The sequence below is a fragment of the Stigmatopora argus genome, chromosome 13, assembly GCF_051989625.1.
Source record: "Stigmatopora argus isolate UIUO_Sarg chromosome 13, RoL_Sarg_1.0, whole genome shotgun sequence".
Lineage (NCBI taxonomy): Eukaryota > Metazoa > Chordata > Actinopteri > Syngnathiformes > Syngnathidae > Stigmatopora > Stigmatopora argus.
The window spans coordinates 8,550,727-8,571,125 of NC_135399.1; the positions used below are offsets into that span (position 1 = coordinate 8,550,727).

Below are 20,399 nucleotides of genomic sequence, written 5' to 3' on the forward strand. Positions count from 1 at the left end.
CCTTCTCTCTCGTGGGATGTTACGTCGATGACAACTGCTTTTTTTTGGACTCCAAGGCAGGTGTGACGAACAGCGAGGTGGTTTCTCTTTTACCTTTATTCATTTTTTTCTTCCTCCTCCACGCACTTGTCAACGTCAGAGATCATCTCTTGAAGACTTTCCATCCACGTGGAGCTCAGGACCACTCGGAACTCAACTTTCAGCTTGGAATATTGGAGTACCGATTTAAGAAGATCCTCCTCGCTTTATTATTTGAAAACATTTCATTTCATTCTGTTTTAAAAATGGAACACTCTTTCATCAGAGCAACGTGCATCTTGGTGGTTGTCGGTCTACTTCATAAGAAGTAAGTTTATTTTAAAAGTTTCTTCTAATTTGCCAACTTTTTACAAGTACAAGGTCCCAAAAAGTACTTGAAGCATTTTGCTGTAATATTATGCACCATTTGAACATTAAAGGTGATGCAAAATTTGATAAATTGGACTGAAACAGTAATCCATTAATTATATTTGACATATAAATGTTTAAATTAAAAAAAAGGAAAAACAACAAACACCTTGTACTTTTAAGTTCAATAAACTTTTACAAATGGAGTTTTATAGTTGGGCAAGTAAAAAGTACTTTATTTTAATTTAGTATGTAGTAAAGTTAGATACAAACACTTTCTTTTTTTGTGTTTTGTCATTCATGGCATTTTAATTTATTCAATTTAAAGTAACTAGTATAAACTGGATGAATTTTACAATGATTTAAGACACACATTACACTATGCTGTACTCCAAAGTTAAATACAACTGAACTGTACTTTGTACCCACAAAGTTAACTTTCATTTTCCAAAGTTTCTTTTTTTCTTTTTCTGTATTTATTTCAGCACATTTCATCACTCCAGTCATTAACGTTGATTTACACCCCAACATGTGATGAACTCATTAAGTGACTTTGATAGCGACGGACGTCTAATCTTTTTGAACTGGGACAATTGGCAGCGATTCACCGTCAAAGGCAGCCAATACGTTAAAAGCAATGATGACTATTTTGTCATGAAGTTGAGACAGATTTAAATGATTTTACAAACAAGTTCAAAACAATTAGATTGTAATTATATAACACTCGATCAAACTCAAGAATGTTGAGCGGTTTCATTCACGCCCCGAAAATTGTCAACCTCTCCATTAAAAAGCACTTATGGTCAATAATGAGACAATATCACTCTGCATAATTCTAAAACAACCACGAGGAGGGAACTAATCTGTAAACTCAACTGAAAAAAAATCCAAAAGAAGAAATAATAACAATTCCATCCTTTTCCACTGTCTTCTCTTATCTTTGGCCAATCATGCGCTTCTTCCCAAACCATGTTTCTTTTAATTAAGATGTTTACCAAAAGCTGTTGCAACAAGTTTTAAGCAGGAAACGCAACAGGTAGCAACAGAAGCGCAGATGAAATTACAGCTGAGGGCGCACATTGAAAAAAGTAACGCTACCATCAGCAACATCCTTTGATTCATCTCCAAACTTTTTCTCCTTGTTTCAATTTCCCAGTCAAAGCACAAAAGCCGTTTGTTGGCGGATTGGCTCGCAGAGTCAAAATATGGAGGGAAGGTGCGCAAAATTCATTGCTGCAAGTCAAGTCACAGCGGAGCGTGTACAGAAGCGCGTATTCGCCTGCAGCCACACTCTACCGCGACACACACACACACACACACACAAACATAGGAGAAGCATCGACGTCAGAGCGCCAGCCGGTTCTTTCCTTGTTTGTCTTTTTTACTGCTTGACCTGGAAACTAACCATGTTTCACATGATGGATACGTACGATGTTTGCGTCCGCTTCAAGTCAGTTTTGATTTCTACAATCGAAGAGGTTTTCCTGAGTGAGCATGCAATAATAAATCACGATTGTTCATAGAAGCCTTCTGACAAAAGTTTTTCCAACAGGCCAACACTTCCTGCCAGCCATTTTCAATTTTTACCATTATATAGCATATACACCTAATCACAAGAAAAGTTTGAGTAACTTTGTACACTATTCTAAACTATTCAGTAAGAGTTGCTTTTTCCTAAATGCAAAAAAAGCTGTTGACTCACAAACTGAGCTACTATCAGAGACAAAGTATACTCGTCAACGGCAGTGAATGTTTGGATTCTAATTGATAAGTTCACTAGTAAATGGCAATGATGAGAAGCAACAGGCAAAAAATCACATCAAGGCACATTGTTATTCTTATTCTCAACTCAGGTCTTTACATCACACACACGCAAGGTTCATCGAAGGTTTTAAATTCCCTTTATATGTGACTGAGAACTTTATGGTGCATTTTTAAGCATGCCAAAATCATGACCAATGAGTTATGTAATGAAATGGACGTCCAGATATTGAAGCAAAATTGAATATCTTGTGGCAAAATTGGTTGGAATATCTCCTGTATTCATTCTAATTTGGTCAACTTCATAGTATTTCAAACAAAAAGTGTCTTACCATGTTGTACTGTAATCAACAGGCTGAACAAAATTGACTAACAAATTGTACAAAAAAACATGGGGGACTATTTTATAGGTATTTCACATCTGCATTCCAAGGTTTATTTTTATTTACTTTATCATCAATGTTCTCATTATATTTTATAGATGAGCTGTGAAACCTATCGCGCCCTGGATTGGTCACTAGTCACAAAAATTAACTTGTATGAATGTGAGTCTCATATTCACAAGTGTGGACACTTTGGAGTCTATGAACCAAACATTCAGGTTTTTGTTAAATAGGAGGAATTACCTGGTTGCACCAGCACGATGAGAACAAAAATTGTTCGACCCTTCAAACATTCTGTTGATGTAGTGTAGCGCATGCAGCCCATCAATTTGATGTAACAAAGCTCTCACCTGAGCATAACACAACTAGTGTGCAGTTTATCCTCATTTTTATTTGAATGACTCAGTATTCAAGTGTCAAGTAAAACTTGACCTGCTCACCTACATTGGACGACCATCTTGTGCCAAACATGTCATATAAACCTGTTTTTCCCATGCAGGGTAGACTCCAATGAAATCCTGGGCTTGAAACTTCCCAACATCGACCCGATCCTGAACGCCAACACGGTGTGCCTGACGCTACCTGGGCTGACGCGGCGCCAGCTGGAGGTGTGCATGCGCAACCCGGACGTGACGGCCTCCGCCATCCAGGGAATCCAGATCGCCATCCACGAGTGCCAGCACCAGTTCCGAGGGCACCGCTGGAACTGTTCCAGCCTGGAGACCAGGAACAAAATACCTTACGACAGCATCGTCTTCAAAAGAGGTTAGACAAGAGTATTTTTATTCCTGGCAACTACCAAACACACCAGCAAAAAGCATGTTTCAAGGTTCTTTGCCATGAGTTGTTTCCACCAAAAAGACAGGATAAATGACAATTCTACCCATAAATAGCTGAATTTGAGTCCGCAGTAGGGAAGACTTTGAGTCAAATAGTCCTAAAACAGAGACACGTGTGGTCTTTTAATGCCTATCTCTTGTCATGCGTGCTTTGCTTTCATTACAAAGATGTAGTGTGAAGCGACATGTTGCACCCAAAGGTTACGAGATGCAAAGTATGGAGGCATCAATCCAAGGTTTGATGTTCAAACAGGTTGTGGTTTCACACTCAACTTCACATTGATGGCATACCTGCAAATGAAAAGCTCACAGGACAGATCAGCTGTACGCGTGAATGAACGAACTGTATGTTAGTGTAATCTATTTCTGCGCAATCAAAGGAGATCATGTTTTCTCTTGTTTTGGACTGCGAGCGCACGAGGCGAAATTATACACATGGTTACCCCCTGCGCACTTCTTCCTACTTTTGAACCATACCACTGTCCTGTCAGGGATTCAGACAAAAGATGAGTGGGGTTCAAAAGTTGGTCACCTGCAGATTACCAAACTTGGTGCAGATCAGTTTCCTCAGGCATCGTTTGAAGTGATCCAAGCTTTACAAGTTAGCTACAAAGGATGAAAGAGGATCTTCACATACGCTCAACCCAACTTGCGGACTGCGAAGAGCAGGTGGTTCTGTTGGGGCACCAAGATTGATGATCAGGACGGTTTAGGTACTTTGGGAATTGAATGGCTTTTCCTCAACGCGGATAACAACAGTGTTCAAACAAGATTTTTTATTTTTTTTACAGTTAAAAACGACTGACAGAAGAAACTTTTATTCCACTTCACATTGGATCATAACATGATCAGGTTTTAACACATTTGCATTGGCAAAAATGCTTCATCAAAATCATTTACATTTTTCAACAGTTTGGCTTTCCTTCACTGAATTTCAAGTTTTGGAACAATTTTACTAACACACAACTGCCAGCAGATGGCAGTGGTAACAGCTAAGAGTCTAGTCTGCGTTCACATGTGCAGTTTCTTGGGAAGAAAACACCTTCGCTTTGATTAAATAAAAAAAAACATGTTCTTTCTACTGCTGTTTACGGAACGAAAAAAGAAGCAAACTGTATTTTATCTGCGCGTTCTCTTCAGCACAATAACCAGTTTTCCACAGGAGTGTGGGATTATACCTGCCTTTTGCACACAGTGTCATGTCAAGATTAACAAATCATATTGTGCACGATTAAGTCATCTATTTTGGTGTACTTTCTGCAGAATTTTAATATATTGTAAATCCCGTTCTCTTAATCAAAAGAGAAAAGGACTTGCTAGCAATGATGAGATCTCACCTGTAACCCAAAGACTTCATCAGGATATTGAATTCTTCTTTTGTGCTGTTTTCCCAACTTTATAGAGGGACGATTCCCTTGAGTTTCAGGTGCGTGCTGATTCTGAAGCCCATTTTTTTGAGAACTTTGCTTTAATGAGATTTTTGTTCAAAGGAGATTACGATTTTTTTGCACATCCAAATTTCAGCAAGAATGAACTGTTGCAGCATATGAAAGCAAAATAACAAAGTGATGAACCTTCAATTCCTTCTCCGTCTTTACTTGATCTCAATTAAATAAAAATGAAATAAAAGACAATTAAAGGATGTTATTAAGCACAATCACGGTTCCTGTTGATATCATTACTTTGCCTCAGGTGCCGAAAACTCCTAACCGCACCTTTGAAAGTGCTGATTCATTGGATACATGTTGACTTAACCAGTTGCACAAAAGCTACAAAGTGGCTCAAGTTAACAGGCTATAACCGGCATCGCGTGCGTTCACTACTACAAATTGTGACCGTGAAGAAGTTTGAATGCCCAGATGATCACCGAGACCGATCTCATTCTCGGCGGAGCCGTTTATGAAAAAAAAAATCATTCCAGAAGGACTTTATGTACCGAAAACTGGTATGATTCACTTCCCATCGCTTAAATCCCACCTCAGTATTGCTTCTGTGTCATTTTACGACAGCGGAAGAGATCAGAAGCCCTGCCGGGTAATGACCATGTTGATGGATTTCATACAATTTACGAGGCCATATGCCGCGGTATTTATCTTGTATTAAAAGCAGCCTGGAGAGGCGAGACATGAATAGACAGAAATAGGGGAATACCTCTCATTCTGCTACTTTTCCTGTACTCATCTTCCCGCAGGCTGGGCCCCCTTTCTAATGCTTTTACTTCCCTCGCCAGCACGAGTGCCGGCGAATTTGCTCTCAGCACTTTTCCCCAAGTCTCGGCGGCAAAAGCGTAAAGCAGCTCCGTGGGTTTCTGTAACACAAAGTGACAGTTTCCCTTGAATCTTTAATTCATTTTGCCACTTCCCCTGCCATCAGTTCAGCCGGGCATGCCGCAAGCAGTGAATTATTTGTTAGATTGATTTGTTCCTCGTCTTCTGGGGGCCTGCATTACAGAGAAGCCGGCTCAGTGCAGGGAAAGACCTAAAACAGGGTTTCTGCGTATGAGCAAGAGCCTAAGTGCTATCCAAATCTCATGAGGTGGAGTGTGAGTGTGTGTGTACAGTGAGAATCACCGAATAAAACCATTTGTCAAATACTGTATCGCCAAAGCTGAAAAGTTGACCCATTGGAGGAATGTAGTCCCCGGGCAGAAAAGCTGAAAACGATCGTGTTTCAGTGCTATTGACCGTCTATGGCCGTGACCGAACGTTTCGTCGAAAGACGTTTGGTCCCTGGACGTTTGGTCGACCGGACGTTTGGTAGAACGGACGTTTGGTAGAACGGACGTTTGGTAGAACGGACGTTTGGTCGCCGGGTTCGCTCGTTTACTGTTGATATTTTGATATTAGATATTTAGATATTAAACTCACTCTCTCTCATGATTATAATTTTGAGAGCTGGTTTCAACAGTAACAACCCGGCGACCAAACGTCGGCTCTACCAAACGTCCGTTCTACCAAACGTCCGGCGACCAAACGTCCGCTCTACCAAACGTCCGTTCTGCCAAACGTCCGGTCGACCAAACGTCCGGTCGACCAAACATCTGGGGACCAAACGAAACGTCCGAGTACCATCTATGGCGGTCAATCAGTTCCCATATTGTTCGAGCTCTGCTGCTCCTCAAGGACAAACATGGAAAAACAACACTTAATTGCTGTTGTCACAGATGTCATCCTGTTGAGTTTAGACTTAATGGGCAGATGAAATCATCGGAGTATTCTTAGCCAAACAAGAGAATGTTGGTTTGCTTTGGATGTGGATCATTTGGTAAGAATCTTATTAAGCCCTGGAACTCATCTAAAAAAGGCAATATGTTGACCTTGGGAATCTCAAGCGAGATTTGGGGACTGGTTGCCAGGCCGGGAAAGGGAGCAGTTTTCAGTTTTGGAACTTTCAACACCACGTTTTTAAGATAAGTCTCAGTCTCAACTCATAAAAGTCTTGATCACTGGTTTTGCACGGACCAGTTGGCAAGAGAAGAAAGTCATCTTTGTTGTGATCTTTACGGAAAAACGCATCCAACAAGCACCTTGCATTTTGGGGTTTTAACATTCCACCAGCACTGTAAACGACGGTAAACAGTATCAGTCACTGGAATCAGTGTCGGCTGAAGCCGTGGGGGGTTTGTTTTGTTTGTTTGGCGCTTGTGTGGTTGTCTCCCAAGACCTCTCTAACTTCCTCTCACAGTCCAAAAAACATGTAAGCCAGTTTGAAGGCATGAAATTGCCTGGAGGTGTGAATGTTAGTGCGAACATTTTGACGCCCCAATGCATTTTCCTTGCGATTGATCCTCAACCCGGTGAATGTTTGCTGCCAGACCTCCCACTTCAAATGGATCGAACGTCTCTTCCCATCAACACAGCTAGTGAGATAATTAACAAACTCATTGTAACTAGTAACTAATTAACTGTGTGAATTTTGCATGTTGTCCCCGGGCTTGCGTGGGTTTTCTCCAGGCTGTCCGGTTTCGTCCCACATCCCGAAAACATGCAAGGTAGGCCGGTTGAACACCTTAAATTGCCCCTAGCTATTGGTTGTCCATCTCCTTGAGCCCTCCGATTGGCTGGTTCAGGGTGTCCCCCGCCTGGTGCCCGTAGTTGGCTGGGATGGGCTCCAGCACCCCCCACGACCCTTGTGAGGATAAGCGGTTCGGAAAATGAATGGAAAAAATAATATCTGGAAGACATTCCACCTCCCCATCGTACCCCGATTTTGGTTAGCCGACCTACTGCTAACCAAAGAACATTTCCCATAATGCTTGTGGCTGAGCAAGCCTGTCACATGCAAATATTGGTGTGTATTTCAGCCTTGGTTCAAACCAAAAGTTCGGTCACTTTCACACACGGCTTGAAAGCACCAGATGGTTCGCACCCAAGTTTGCCGGTTTGCCTTCACACCTGCCCAAAGGATGGCCACCACAAACTTTTTAGGTTTGTTCCATCCCAAAACAGGCCAGATGTGAATATACGTCTTTAATTTTAAGTAAGACCAGTTATACCAAGGATCAGTATTGACTCCCAAAGGTCTGGATCTTTACTTGGATCAAGTGAATGGGTTATTTCTATCTCTGAAAATGCATTTTCCTGTTATGGCCTCAGGTTTTCGAGAGAGCGCCTTCGCCTACGCCATCGCCGCGGCAGGCGTGGTGCACGCCGTGGCCAACGCCTGCTCCATGGGCAAACTGAAGGCGTGCAGCTGCGACGCGAAGCGGCGCGGGGACGAGGAGGCCTTCCGCGTCAAACTCCATCGCTTGCAACTGGAGGCCATCCATCGAGGAAAGGGGATGGTACACGGCGTCATGGAGCACTTCCCCGCCGAGCTACCGGGACCGCAGGACTCCTGGGAGTGGGGCGGCTGCAGTCCCGACGTGGAGTTTGGGGAAAAATTCTCACGGGACTTCCTGGACGCCCGCGAGACCTACCGGGACATCCATGCGAGGATGAGGCTTCATAACAACAAAGTTGGCAGACAGGTGAGTCCATTCCAAGTGTATTTGAGTCAATTATAATATTGTTTTGGTGATTTGAGGACCCAATTTAAAAAAAGCACAAACAAGGTGAACACCCATTTAGAAGAGGTAAATCTATTTCGTGTTTCAACTTGATGTCATTTTTCAATGTTATGAAAGAGATGTTTGTTTTGTGAATTTCTAACATTTTATGAAATCAAATTTACATAATAGCCTGGTAAGTTTCATATGTTAAAATGATAGTTTTCACGTTCAAAAGTGCTACAGGTTATATTATACCATAGTACTACATTTTTATTATGTGATAAATTTTACATATGAATGTGAAATGTTTCACATTTTAATGGGATAAATTTCGCACTTTAACATATTATTTATTAATGTCACTTTTTGCTACATTTCAAATCATTCATAAAATTCATCTTCTTTTAATTGGAAAAGTTGACATTTTTATGTGTTATGTCATGTTTCATCATGATACATTTTATGTTATGTGATTACATTCAGCAGCACGTGTAAGAGTGGTTAGCGCGTTGGCCACACAGTTCTGGGGTTGAGGGTTCGATCCCAATTCAGTCATCACTCTGTGGAATTTGTGTGTTCTCCATGGGTTTGCGTAGGTTTTCTCCGGGTACTTCACATCCAAAAACATGCAGGGTAGTTTGATTGAACACTGTAAATTGCCCCTTGGTATGAGTGTGATTGCGAATGGTTGTTGGTCTCCTTGTGCCCTGCGATTGGCTGCTCACCAATTCAGGATATCCCTCGCCTGGTGCCCATAGTCAGCTGGGATAGGCTCCAGCACCCCCCACGAGCCTTTGCGGACAAGCGATTCGGAAAATGAATGAGCGAATGAAAGTGATACATTTCATTGGCTGGTTAACTCTAAAATTAATTCAATTTTACAGTTTTAACTTGATAAATTCTGACATAATTAGGTAAAATTTAATAAATGTTCATAACATTTGTTGTATAACGTGAAGTTGACTTTTTAATTGTGCTTTTTTAAGTACGAAAGAGCAGGTTAGCTTTGATGTAAACATGATACAATCAATAACCATTTTCTTTTGCCAAGTGAAACTTAACTATGACATGAAAAAACTTAATTTGAATTATATCAAATCAAGAGATAAAAAATTACTCAGGTTTTAATGTGAAATTTATTACAGTATCAAATGACTCAGTTTTTTTTTTTTTCTGGTGTGGTAAGCAGCCATTGGCCTCCATACTTCCAAATCACTCTATTATGTCCCATGAAAAAAAAAGGTTTATTTAGTCTGTACAAGTGTACACAAAAGCTTAGCCTGCTAAGTTTATGTAATTTAGTTATTGTGCGTGTTTAGATAGAAGTTATCAGCACATTGAGTACTGCGAATGAGGCCGCAAAAGGTAAAAGGAATTCGCCATGATTCCTCTGTCATTCATTCCAGTGGAAATGCGCTGCCCGAGGGTTCACCTGTCATGTCGGGAAGGAACTTCTCCTTACATGGATTTAAAAACAAGATAAACAGTAATGTTGAGTGGAAATTTGCTGCAGCTGTTCAAATATATATATATATAGTATTAGGCGCATCATAATGCCAGATATTTGTCCTAATGTGTGCCTTCTCAACATGGCGGTAACCCTGAACATGTAAAACACTGTTCATGTAATCTGTTTCATTCCTTAAAATTACTTTTTTTAAATCACTTTGACTACAAGGGGCTTAAGAACATTGGAAAGATCAATCAAGGATTATACCACCACCATTCTTTACCTTTACATGGATTAACAACCTTTCATTCATTCATTATCAGTACTGCTTACGCTCACAATGTTCACGGAGGGTGCTGGAGCCTACCCCAGGCAACTTTGGGCACACCGTTGGCCAACCAATCGCAGGACTGGAATGTTGACCTAATAGTTAAAACCCCCCACATAAAATAGGGGTTTTCAGACTTTTCCTACTCCCTCACATACTGTACATCTGCGCCTAAATACTTTCTCTACCTTGCACTAACACGTTTTCGGTTACTGTGTGGTGATTGACAGCTGTGATTGACAGGCCCCATGGAAAGGTTAAACTGCATAACACCCCAAGCGCATCATTCCTGGCTAAATGAAGGCTATAAACTATCACGCAAACAAGGGGTGAAGCATAATACATTCAAAACCAAATGAGGCGTTACAAACATTAGTTAGCCAGACCACCCAATTGCAAAAGGATCTTTAGTAAATTCTATTTGGAAAATCAGCCTATTGAGTGGTGGTTTACTATTCTGATAACATGGTGCTCCAGAGTGGCCTAGGGGGTTGCGGAGGGGGCTAACAGGAAGCATGAAGTCGTTCAACAGCTTCTCTTCTGATGCTTTACGAGGGCTTTGATATCAGAAACCTTCTTGTGGTTCTCTTTGATCATTTTGACTTGAACATATAGAAGATTTCCCTTTTCTTCAATATGATGTTCGACACTACATTTTTCAGCTCCTGGCATGGTTGAGGTGTTTTTTGTGCTTTATATTTGGGGGCAAGTTTTGTCACTTCCCAATTCTTCATGAAAGACATCAACTAGTCACATCATTAGACAGGCTTGGCAAGTTTTTTTCCCTGTCTTGTTCATCCATGTGGAACTTTTTGTCAAAAATACTGTTGTATTTGTTTGAAAATGGCAAATTACCGCATTTTACGGATTCATCGCACCTGCACCCTGTTGACGTTTGTTCCGAAACTGATCCGAATGCCCTTTTTGGAACTGTGGGGGAAATGACAACATATTCTTGACAAAGAAATGAAAGAAAAATATAATTAGGCAATATCTTTTACTTTATAACAAAGATAGAGGTGGTGTCGCAGCTGTGGAGACAAGCAGCATCTGTTTTGGGGCACATTGTTTCCCATTTCCTCCTGACTCATTTGGGCCCAAATGTTTCCATCAGTTGACTTCTGGTTGCCTTGATTATGAAGACAAAACACAACATGTGAGAGAAACAAAATCAGCCCTCCTCTGTTCGTCGTAATAGTCAAAAAAGGTGATTTGAGTTGCGAGCGGCCTAGGCTTATTAGCCAAGGAACAAATTAATTCATCATCGGGTAGATCGACGTTGTGTAATATTATGAAAGTCAAGTCACTAAGGCTCGTATTTGTTTGTATGTACTGGGTCTCTGAAGGGTATTTTTTTAACCTTTCAGTCCTTTGTGTCCACTTTTCCGGTGCGAGAGATTTGATTTGACTCACAAAATATCCAAATGTTACGACTTTAACTTTACTTATGGCGTTGGGAAACAATTCATTCCTGGATGCAACTGAAATGCTTTGACAGCAGGGAGAATAATAAAAAAAGATTTTTGGTTGTGGACTGTAAGCTAAGAAAGGTTAAATGAAAGTGATTATTCCGCTAAAGTCATTGTCATTAATAACTCCTTAAATTATCTCCATTGACAATAAAGATAAGTTAGATAAAGGCCCATATTTTTTGTATTGTATTACCATGTGTATTGATAAACTGAAGCTATCTAATCAAAGAATAGACGATTTTTTTTTTGCAAGAATAACATGCTTGATTCTTTATTCAACAAGCACAAAAAGGTTTGGGTGAATGTATATATTTTTATCCCCAAAAATTGGATTTTTGCAAATCAACATATATATTATAGTGTATAGTTCGCCTTTTGCCCTAAGTACGATGAAATAGGCTCCAGCACCCCTTGACCTCTAGGAACAACATTTGGAATGGCATTTTATATCCAAATCCAAATATATTAGTTTTGCATGTACTTAATTGTTTTTTATCGTGCCACTTGCAATGCATGGTCCAAATCATACATCCGAAATCTTAATTAATAATCTGCATTTCTGGATGAGTGTCTTGTCATGTTTGTGAGTATTACTGTTTTCTGTTGAGATCCTGAATTAACAGCCACAAAACTTTATTAATTATTAATTATTTTAAGCGCAACTCTACTGTTAATGTCCAAAACATTGAATGGAATTCCATTGAGATGCAAAAACTCCCCAAATCAGCTTCCTTATTCAGAGAAAAATGCTAACAGGTGAGCCCCTCAACCCATGACTACCACCTTACTGCCCCCCACCCCTTTAAAGGAACTAGCTACTCTTAAGCGGAAGAATGCGGTGGTTCTTAAGCGGGGGCGTGCATGTCCCCTCATGCCCACCCCTGGTTTCTCACGACGTCCCTTCTTGTTTGGAGTTTTAATTAGTGGCTGCTTGCAGTTTGGAGACAGATGTTTAAAATCCCGCTTCAAACAAGCGGGTGGAAAATCCTAAGCATTTTCAGGCCTTGCACTCCGCTCTTCGGATACTTAACATATTGTGAGAAATTAATAATGTGGGAGGAGAATTTTTTTTAAATTGAATCTTGATTTAAAGTAAAAACACGTCAAAAGCTGAACGCAACAATCCAACGCCACACCTGCAGTTTAATAACCCCCAACTGTATGAGCAGTTCAAATCAATTAGATGTCTATTACTGTCAAAGGATGAGTTAAAAAAAAAATCCTCTCATTTGTACCACAGGGCATCACTATAGTTTAAAAATATGAGTTTAGTCGATACCACATGAACATTTCTTATGAAGTCAATAGTTTTATAACCGCTAACATGCGTCTTCACCTTACCGTGGTCATAAAATTTAATAGCTGAGTGAAATATTCTTTTTTTTCACGGGCTCGCCTCAATTATTCAGAAAACACACCTCGAAATTAAATGCTCGCTTAGCTTCTGTGCGTACATGTAGGGAGGGAACGTCGGTGTTTTGTCAGATCCTGTCTGTTCATTAGTCAAGTGGCGACAATGTAACATGGTAACTGTGTTACTGGCAAACATCTTGTGGTAATTACTATTCATCCTTAGTGACTGAAACGCGGCCAAAAGCAACAGTTGTTATATCGTTTTACGGGAAAAAAACTGATTGTCATTTGGACACACCTGTCAATCAATGAAATCATCAAGTGTTGAACTTGACCTTGGGGTCACCTTAAAGTTGTTCTTCTCCCGAAAGAGTTGCAAAGCTTTTTGTTAAAAAGTTTGATTCATGAGATAAACTAGCAAAGTACATTGCCATTTCAAAGTGGATAGTGCAAATTAGGCAGTGAAGTACAAAGTATTTTGTAGCGCTTATATAGATGAATGCTTCTGAAACAAAACTATGGTCTTTTGTTTATTTTTAGATGTCTTAATTGCATAAGTGGAACCATTTTTTTAATACATGGATTAAAAGAACTGGATAAAAAAGCCTTGAATATTCCGTTTTTTATAGATCTAAAACAATGTTTATTTGAGCTTTTTTTATTATTAAGGGAAAATCTCTTTTAATCAATTTCAAAAGGAAACCATTGTTTTCTTTATGTTCCATATTAAAGTGGAAAACAGAAAATATTTTTATATATTTTTAGATTTTACAAAATGATTTTTGAACTGAAAACAGAAAAAAAATAGATTAAAAAATTGCAAATATTGATTTAAAAGGGGGAAAATCAGGAAAAAACATTTTAATTTGATCCTAAAACAGAAAGTTGTGATTTACTTTCCTGGGCCACACAAAATGATGCAGCGGGCCAGATTTGACCCCCGGGCCGCCAATTTGACACCTATGGCCTAGAACATCTGCCTCATAGTTCTGGTTTAAGTATGTTCGGGATTTTCTCCATATAGCCCAGTTTCATAAGTGAATGAAAATGAATGCATGACTACATATTTGATTTGACTGACATTTTCAATCCTTTGCAACAATAGCAAAAAATACCTAAGTGGTGATTAGCACCATTCATAATAGAGTCATGAACTGAGATGGTTTCCAGCCAAAACTATCAGAAAAAAATGAGTGTGGGTTGCTTCTCCTTATCAGGGGAGCATTTTAATGTGACTCACGAAAGTCATGCATGCACACACGGACTCCGCCTTGAGAACTACACCTTCTTACTCACAAGCGTGGGTTGACATGAGCTCTTCATGGTAAACTATCCACAGGTGGAAGTGCTTATACTGGTAATAACATTTTATTACAGTCTCTAAATGAGAGAACGGTGGACACCAAGTGGGCAAATACACACGGAGCGCCGACGAACCCGCTGCACTCCTTCCTAATGTGCGTGACTGCATTCGCTCCATATGCCGCTGAGCTTGCAAGAGAGTGTGAGCTGTCTATGTCGGTTCTTTTTGAAGTGAGCCATTTGATTTGTTTCAAGTGATGCCTGCTCTTAATGTGTTTGTGTGTTTTGGTATCAGCACCGCTCTCTTTTAGCTATAAAAGTACTTTGGAAGCAATACTCTGCAAGCCAAGGTTGCCGTTTTAGAGACACGCATACATGGATTTCCCCCACTTTGTTGTAGATGATGCAGTGATTGACTGGTAATTACTTCCTAAACACAGTGTTGGAACGATTAAGACCGGTTTTGCTTGCCAGACCCCGTTTTTAACTCAATGGCCGCCATTGACGCCGGTTAACAACCAATGCATTCGAAATGCGAGGGCTAGCAGCAAAAGAACCAATGTTCAACGTAGAAGAATATAAGAACCATATGATTGAACGACTATCATCGACGATGGCACTTTCAAGAGTTGAATGTCTCGATCTTGTCTCTTTCTGCTATTGTCCCTGTCTAAATATTGGAATTTTGAATGAATAACAGCACACCGAATCGACCAAATGAAAGAACAGACCAAATTAAATCATAGTTGTTTTCTATCTTTGATCGTTCTGAAGTAAGCAGGTAGAACACAAGTTGCTCTTGTAAATTTACAGCCATTTCTATCAGAAATATTCATGCAAACTCACAAACTGGCTTGCCATCTCTAGAAAGGTCCATTTTAGCCATCTACTAGTAATCGTCCAGCAGTAAGATTGTTTTTCGAGCTTGAAAATGTGCCGTAAAAAGGAAATGACTCGTATGCTAATCCAAGGAAGTGAATGTTCAGATAATTGACTTCGCCAAGTCAAGCTAAATACAGCAATTTTAACCTTCTTGTTTCTGTTTTGTGCCTTAAACAAACTGCAGCACATCTTCTGTCATTCCTTGACTTGACACTCACAAGACTGGTCTTGGTTATGAAGACCACATTCTTAGGGTCTCTGTCATTTCTCAGTCTAGACGCCCCTTAGAAGTCTTGGTCTTGTTTTGGTCCCAAGTCCCAAGTGTCTCGGTCCTGTCTCGTTGAGTCCCAGGAAAATTGGTCTCTGATAGTGTGGTCTTAATCACAACTAGGAAATCCTCAAAAATTTAGTGTACTCTATATCACTCTCTACCACAATGTATATTGACGAGAAATACCCAAGCACTTTTCATAGAGGACCGCAGTCGGAGACAAACATGTGGCAAGGTTTAATTGGCTGGCCGAGTGAGACAGAGGCGTCTATAAAATAAACCCATAAGGAGATCAAACACAACATGCTGGGAGCAGATTCCGACTGCAGGATGCAGGATGCATTTGGCTGGCTGGAAGCGAGGAGGGGGCGACTACTGTGCAGCAACAAGCAGATGACGATAGACCAGATCCGAATTGGCATCCAAATGAGTTGAAAATGCTTCCCTGCTTAGCCTCTTAAATGTCATTTCGTCAAGATTAGTTTATTACATCACGAGATTCCCCACCAAAGTCTTAGCTCGCATGTTCCATTGAGTTTAGCTTTAGTCACACATTTGGCAAGAATCCATCAATGTTGCAATTTAATACATTTACACACGTCAATAATATGCCCGTTAGCAGTACCGAGTAATTGCAGCCCATATTTGTCAGACAAGCAAACTCAAGCAGGCGTTTTTTAGCATGCAACTGCCTGTTGCAGTTCTGTCACACAGCAAACTGAGCATGAAGGTAACATGCCCAAATTGAGCTATTGTTGCCACATTCCTTTTCACCTGATGTCTTACCTAATTTATGATTCTGTCTGAATAAAAAGCACCTCAGATTAAGCATCGTTACCAGGGCCTGAAGTTTTTCTCAATCAAAATAGCAGTTCATTTCCAACTACATCATCAGCTTTGTTTCAATTTCACAGGATAGTCGATGTGTATCTCACACAAGGCCCAACTACACGCTGCAGAAGAACACACCAAAAGCAGTTAATCCTTAAATCATCTCCTCTTCTGTCATCTCGTCTTCCTGTCTCATTTCCCGGCCCCGCCCCATTTGCAGAACACCCCTTTCTACCCCACTAACCGCTCGCTCCCTCACAAAGAACAACAACAGAGCTCATCGATGCCGATTGTTGAGTCAGATGGAATGATTCCAGGAGTAAAAATAACTGAGGCGTACCCCTTGTAATTCAATCAGCAAAGTCATGCGAGCAATCTGGAAAATCACTAGTTTACATGTTGCTATTGGTAAATTCCGCCAACATCGTAAAAAAGATGCGTGACTGATAATAAATCATTTCAAACTTGAAGGTAGAATGGAAAATGAATGAATGAATTCGTTAAAAGGAGATATGTCGTTAAATCTGTTGTGTGCAGCAGAGGTACTAAAATACCTTGCACATCAAAACAAGCATATTAACCCTTTTATGGGTGAATTTTATTAGCTATATTTGATTGTTTTCTTAAAAGTGTTTACTTTTCGCAACTACTTTTGGCTACTGTAGTAACTAATGTTTGTGAAATTGTTAGAGGGTTAACGTATTTTTTGAAATATAAGTCGCACCTGAGTATAAGTCGCACCTGAGTATAAGTCGCACCTGAGTATAAGTCGCGGCAGAGTGTAAATCGCACTGCCCAAAGAATCCATAATGAAAAGGAAAAAGGAATAAATATAAGCCGCAGTGGAGTTTAAGTTGTATTTGGGGCGAGCTATTTTTATTTGATTTGATCAGAAAACAAGAACAAACATATGTTAAAGTAACAATTGTAAAATGGAGAACAACCGGCTTAATAGGTATTTGTCAATATAAAAGTTTTTCATATAATTGTAGCCTTTAAAACTAACATAAAAAAGCTTTCAGTGGTCAGAGAGAAAAAAAAAACCTGGAAGTCGCACTTGATCATTATTTGCAGGCCGGCCAAACTATGAATAAAAGTGCAATTTATAGTCTGAAAAATATGGTAAATCATTTGGTGAATATATTTTTTTCTAATCTTAGTCCTGTTTACTTTTCAAGCACGCTTTTGTTTTGCCGTCGTTGTATTGCAAGCATCACCCCACAGCGCAAGCCCCATCAAACAGTAGCAATGTGGATGCAATTACAACCCCGACAGTAAGTCAGTCTGACTCTTTAAGTGGGCTGCTGACTTTTTATGATTACAGACTTTAAGTCCGGCGTGTTGGTAATTCTGGGGTTGAATCTCCACCAAAAACTGCAAGTGGAACTCAGCACAAGTACTGCAAAAGCCATTACGCCGGTGTTTTAAAAAAAAGGCTTCCAGACGTACATAAGCGCCGATCACAATGTCTTTTCAACACTCTCGTTGAAAGGTGTTTATTCTGGTTACTACTTCCAGTGTTCTTGACACACATTTGTGGTGAAAAAGGACATTTTTCCATTCCCTTTGTTTATTTGCTGTAACAAAAGTTCCTGGCAATTCATTTTCTCAAATGTCACACATTTCTGACCACTTTGATGAGTGATAGCAGCTAAAATACGGTCCAAGGCCATTCTCAGTCAGTGCGTAATGTAATCATTGGCAGCACGACTTACTTTATACCGAGCGTCAAAAATGCGTGTTTTTAACTTATTCACCAAGAGGGATTTTCAAAGTAGATTTCCCGATATTGTCCGCTGGTTTAGAGCCCTTTGAGAATATTGTCTTCTGGGCGATATTATATTTAGACCACACTGGGCAACTGACGAGTATGATCTGAGAGAGTCTGAGATTGTGGTCTGGTACCTTATAAATGCACAATTTAAGCTATGTATTTGATAATAAATCATACATACACTCTTCCTGTGTGTGGTTCCAGTTTTTGTCCAACTTTATGTCTTTTGAGTCTGTATCCGTTTTTGCTACCGCAACCAAAATGGCGCCGTTCAAGTGGCAGCCGGTGGCGGTAGCTCCGTCCACTCTTGCTCGTTTTGTGTTTTTACTGCTTTTCTGTCTTGATGATTTGATTTGGTGATTCTTAATGATCCCATTTACTTTGATTTGCTTTGTACTTTGTGCTTTTGCTTTGTTGTTCTGCGGCCTTTGCGACTGTACTGTCTAACTTATAACTATGCCTTTTCTTGCTACTTTCACAATGAAATTTCCCGAATACGGGATGAATAAAGGTTATCCAATCCAATCCAATAGCACATTTAAATTGCAAAGTACCTAAACTTCTCAAGTGTTATGTTAGCATTTCTCGTCTTGACAAAAACGCGACAAACCAAGCTTTACTCCCGAGTCTTTATCGCAACTCAAAAGATGGCTGCCGACCATCCCAGCCAAAATGCGTCGGAGATCTAGCGCTGACAATGGCAGCCAATGAGTTAAATGAGGTTTAAGTGTAACGAGACAATGACCCCTTATTATCCTATGACAGTCATAAATAGCTTTTTTCCTCACTCTGTCATTTTCCAGGTGGTGCTGGACCACATGAAGAGGAAATGCAAGTGTCACGGGACGTCAGGGAGCTGCCAACTGAAAACCTGCTGGCAGGTCACCCCCGAATTCCGGGTGGTGGGTTCCATCCTCAAAGAGCGTTTCCACATCGCCACGCTAATCAAGGCCCACAACCGCAACACGGGGCAGCTGGACCACTCTCACCACAACAACAACAACAATCACCACAACCATCACGGCAACCATCACCACCACCACCACCATCACCACCACGCGCACCGCCGGAGGCCGAGCGTCAACGACCTGGTCTACTTCGAAAAGTCGCCCGATTTCTGCGAGCGGGACCTGGGCTCGGACTCGGCGGGGACGCAGGGTCGCATCTGCAACAAGACCAGTCCGGGCATGGACAACTGCGAGAGTCTGTGTTGCGGGCGAGGCCACAACATTCTGCAGCAGACGCGTAGCGAACGCTGCAACTGCAAGTTTCACTGGTGCTGCTACGTGGTGTGCGAAGAGTGCCGGATAACGGAGTGGGTCAGCGTATGCAAATGAAGAGGCACGGGGGGTCGGGGAGGGACAATTGCACCCTACGACCAAAAACACACTTTCAAGAAAACCCTGATTAGTAACCAAAAAATGGGGGCCATGCCACCGTCTTTTACGCACCCCACGCCGTTTTTGTGTTTTCCTTTGCCGGACTGAAAAACGTAGACGTGTGAAGCGTGCGGAGAGTTTCGGTCGGCACAAAGTACGATTTGCATGTCAGGGTAGTACATCTCCAAAGCTGTCTGTGACAAGTGCGCCAGCGTGGATGTTCGGCATTTCAGCTATCCGAAATGCAAAAAAGATTACCCAAAAAAAGCACCGCACTCGAGATAAAATAATAAGAAATGTGTGCTTCACAGACACTATTTAATGTGCACCGTAGACACAATGTTACACGAACAAACAAACAGGCCCTGTTTAATGGCACTTCAATATTCACTGTCACTATTTTTGTAGATTATGGATTAGATTTGGTCATTTGAGCAATCAATAACACCATTTTGTACGTGTGATTGACATAAAAAGCTCACTTTCAGACAAATTAAAGTAATGCAGAATGTAATACTTCTACGATAGGAGTGGGAAGAAGATTTTGAATCAGTATTAGCATCAGAATTTAAAATCCCTAAAACAAAATCTACAAAAAGTGAATTGGTAAAAAAAAAATCTCCTCATGACAGTTTCATTGAAGGTTTAAAAAAATGTATTTTTCCTGTTTTATTCACAAACAACAAAGTATACAATCACAGCAGTGAAGAGCCCTTATACTTTCAGTCCAAATTATGACACAAAAAACATATTTCTGTTTTATTAAACAGTTAATGCAAATAATTGTCAGCATACTTTTTAATATTATTCAACAACCCACCCTAGAATTACAGTATTACAATTATTACACACAACAATTTCATGGATCGCAAAGAACTGAAAATCGTCCCTTGTTGAATTTTCCAGCATTTGGAGGTCATATTTACTGAAAATTTCCATTTATTTTCTGAAGCGGTTATCCTAGGGGTGCTGGAGCCTATCCCAGCTGACGAGGAGA

The 20,399-nt window shown here is 40.5% G+C and overlaps 1 protein-coding gene across 1 annotated transcript; it reads left to right on the forward strand.

Annotated features, from left to right (window-relative positions):
- On the forward strand, window positions 1-19,756 carry wnt10a (wingless-type MMTV integration site family, member 10a). Its single transcript, XM_077616894.1, has 4 exons — window positions 1-346; window positions 3,031-3,296; window positions 7,966-8,339; window positions 18,827-19,756. The coding sequence occupies exons 1-4, from the start codon at window positions 285-287 to the stop codon at window positions 19,358-19,360; spliced, it is 1,236 nt and encodes a 411-aa protein (XP_077473020.1). The 5' UTR covers window positions 1-284; the 3' UTR covers window positions 19,361-19,756.
- The last annotated feature ends 643 nt before the right edge of the window (window positions 19,757-20,399 follow it).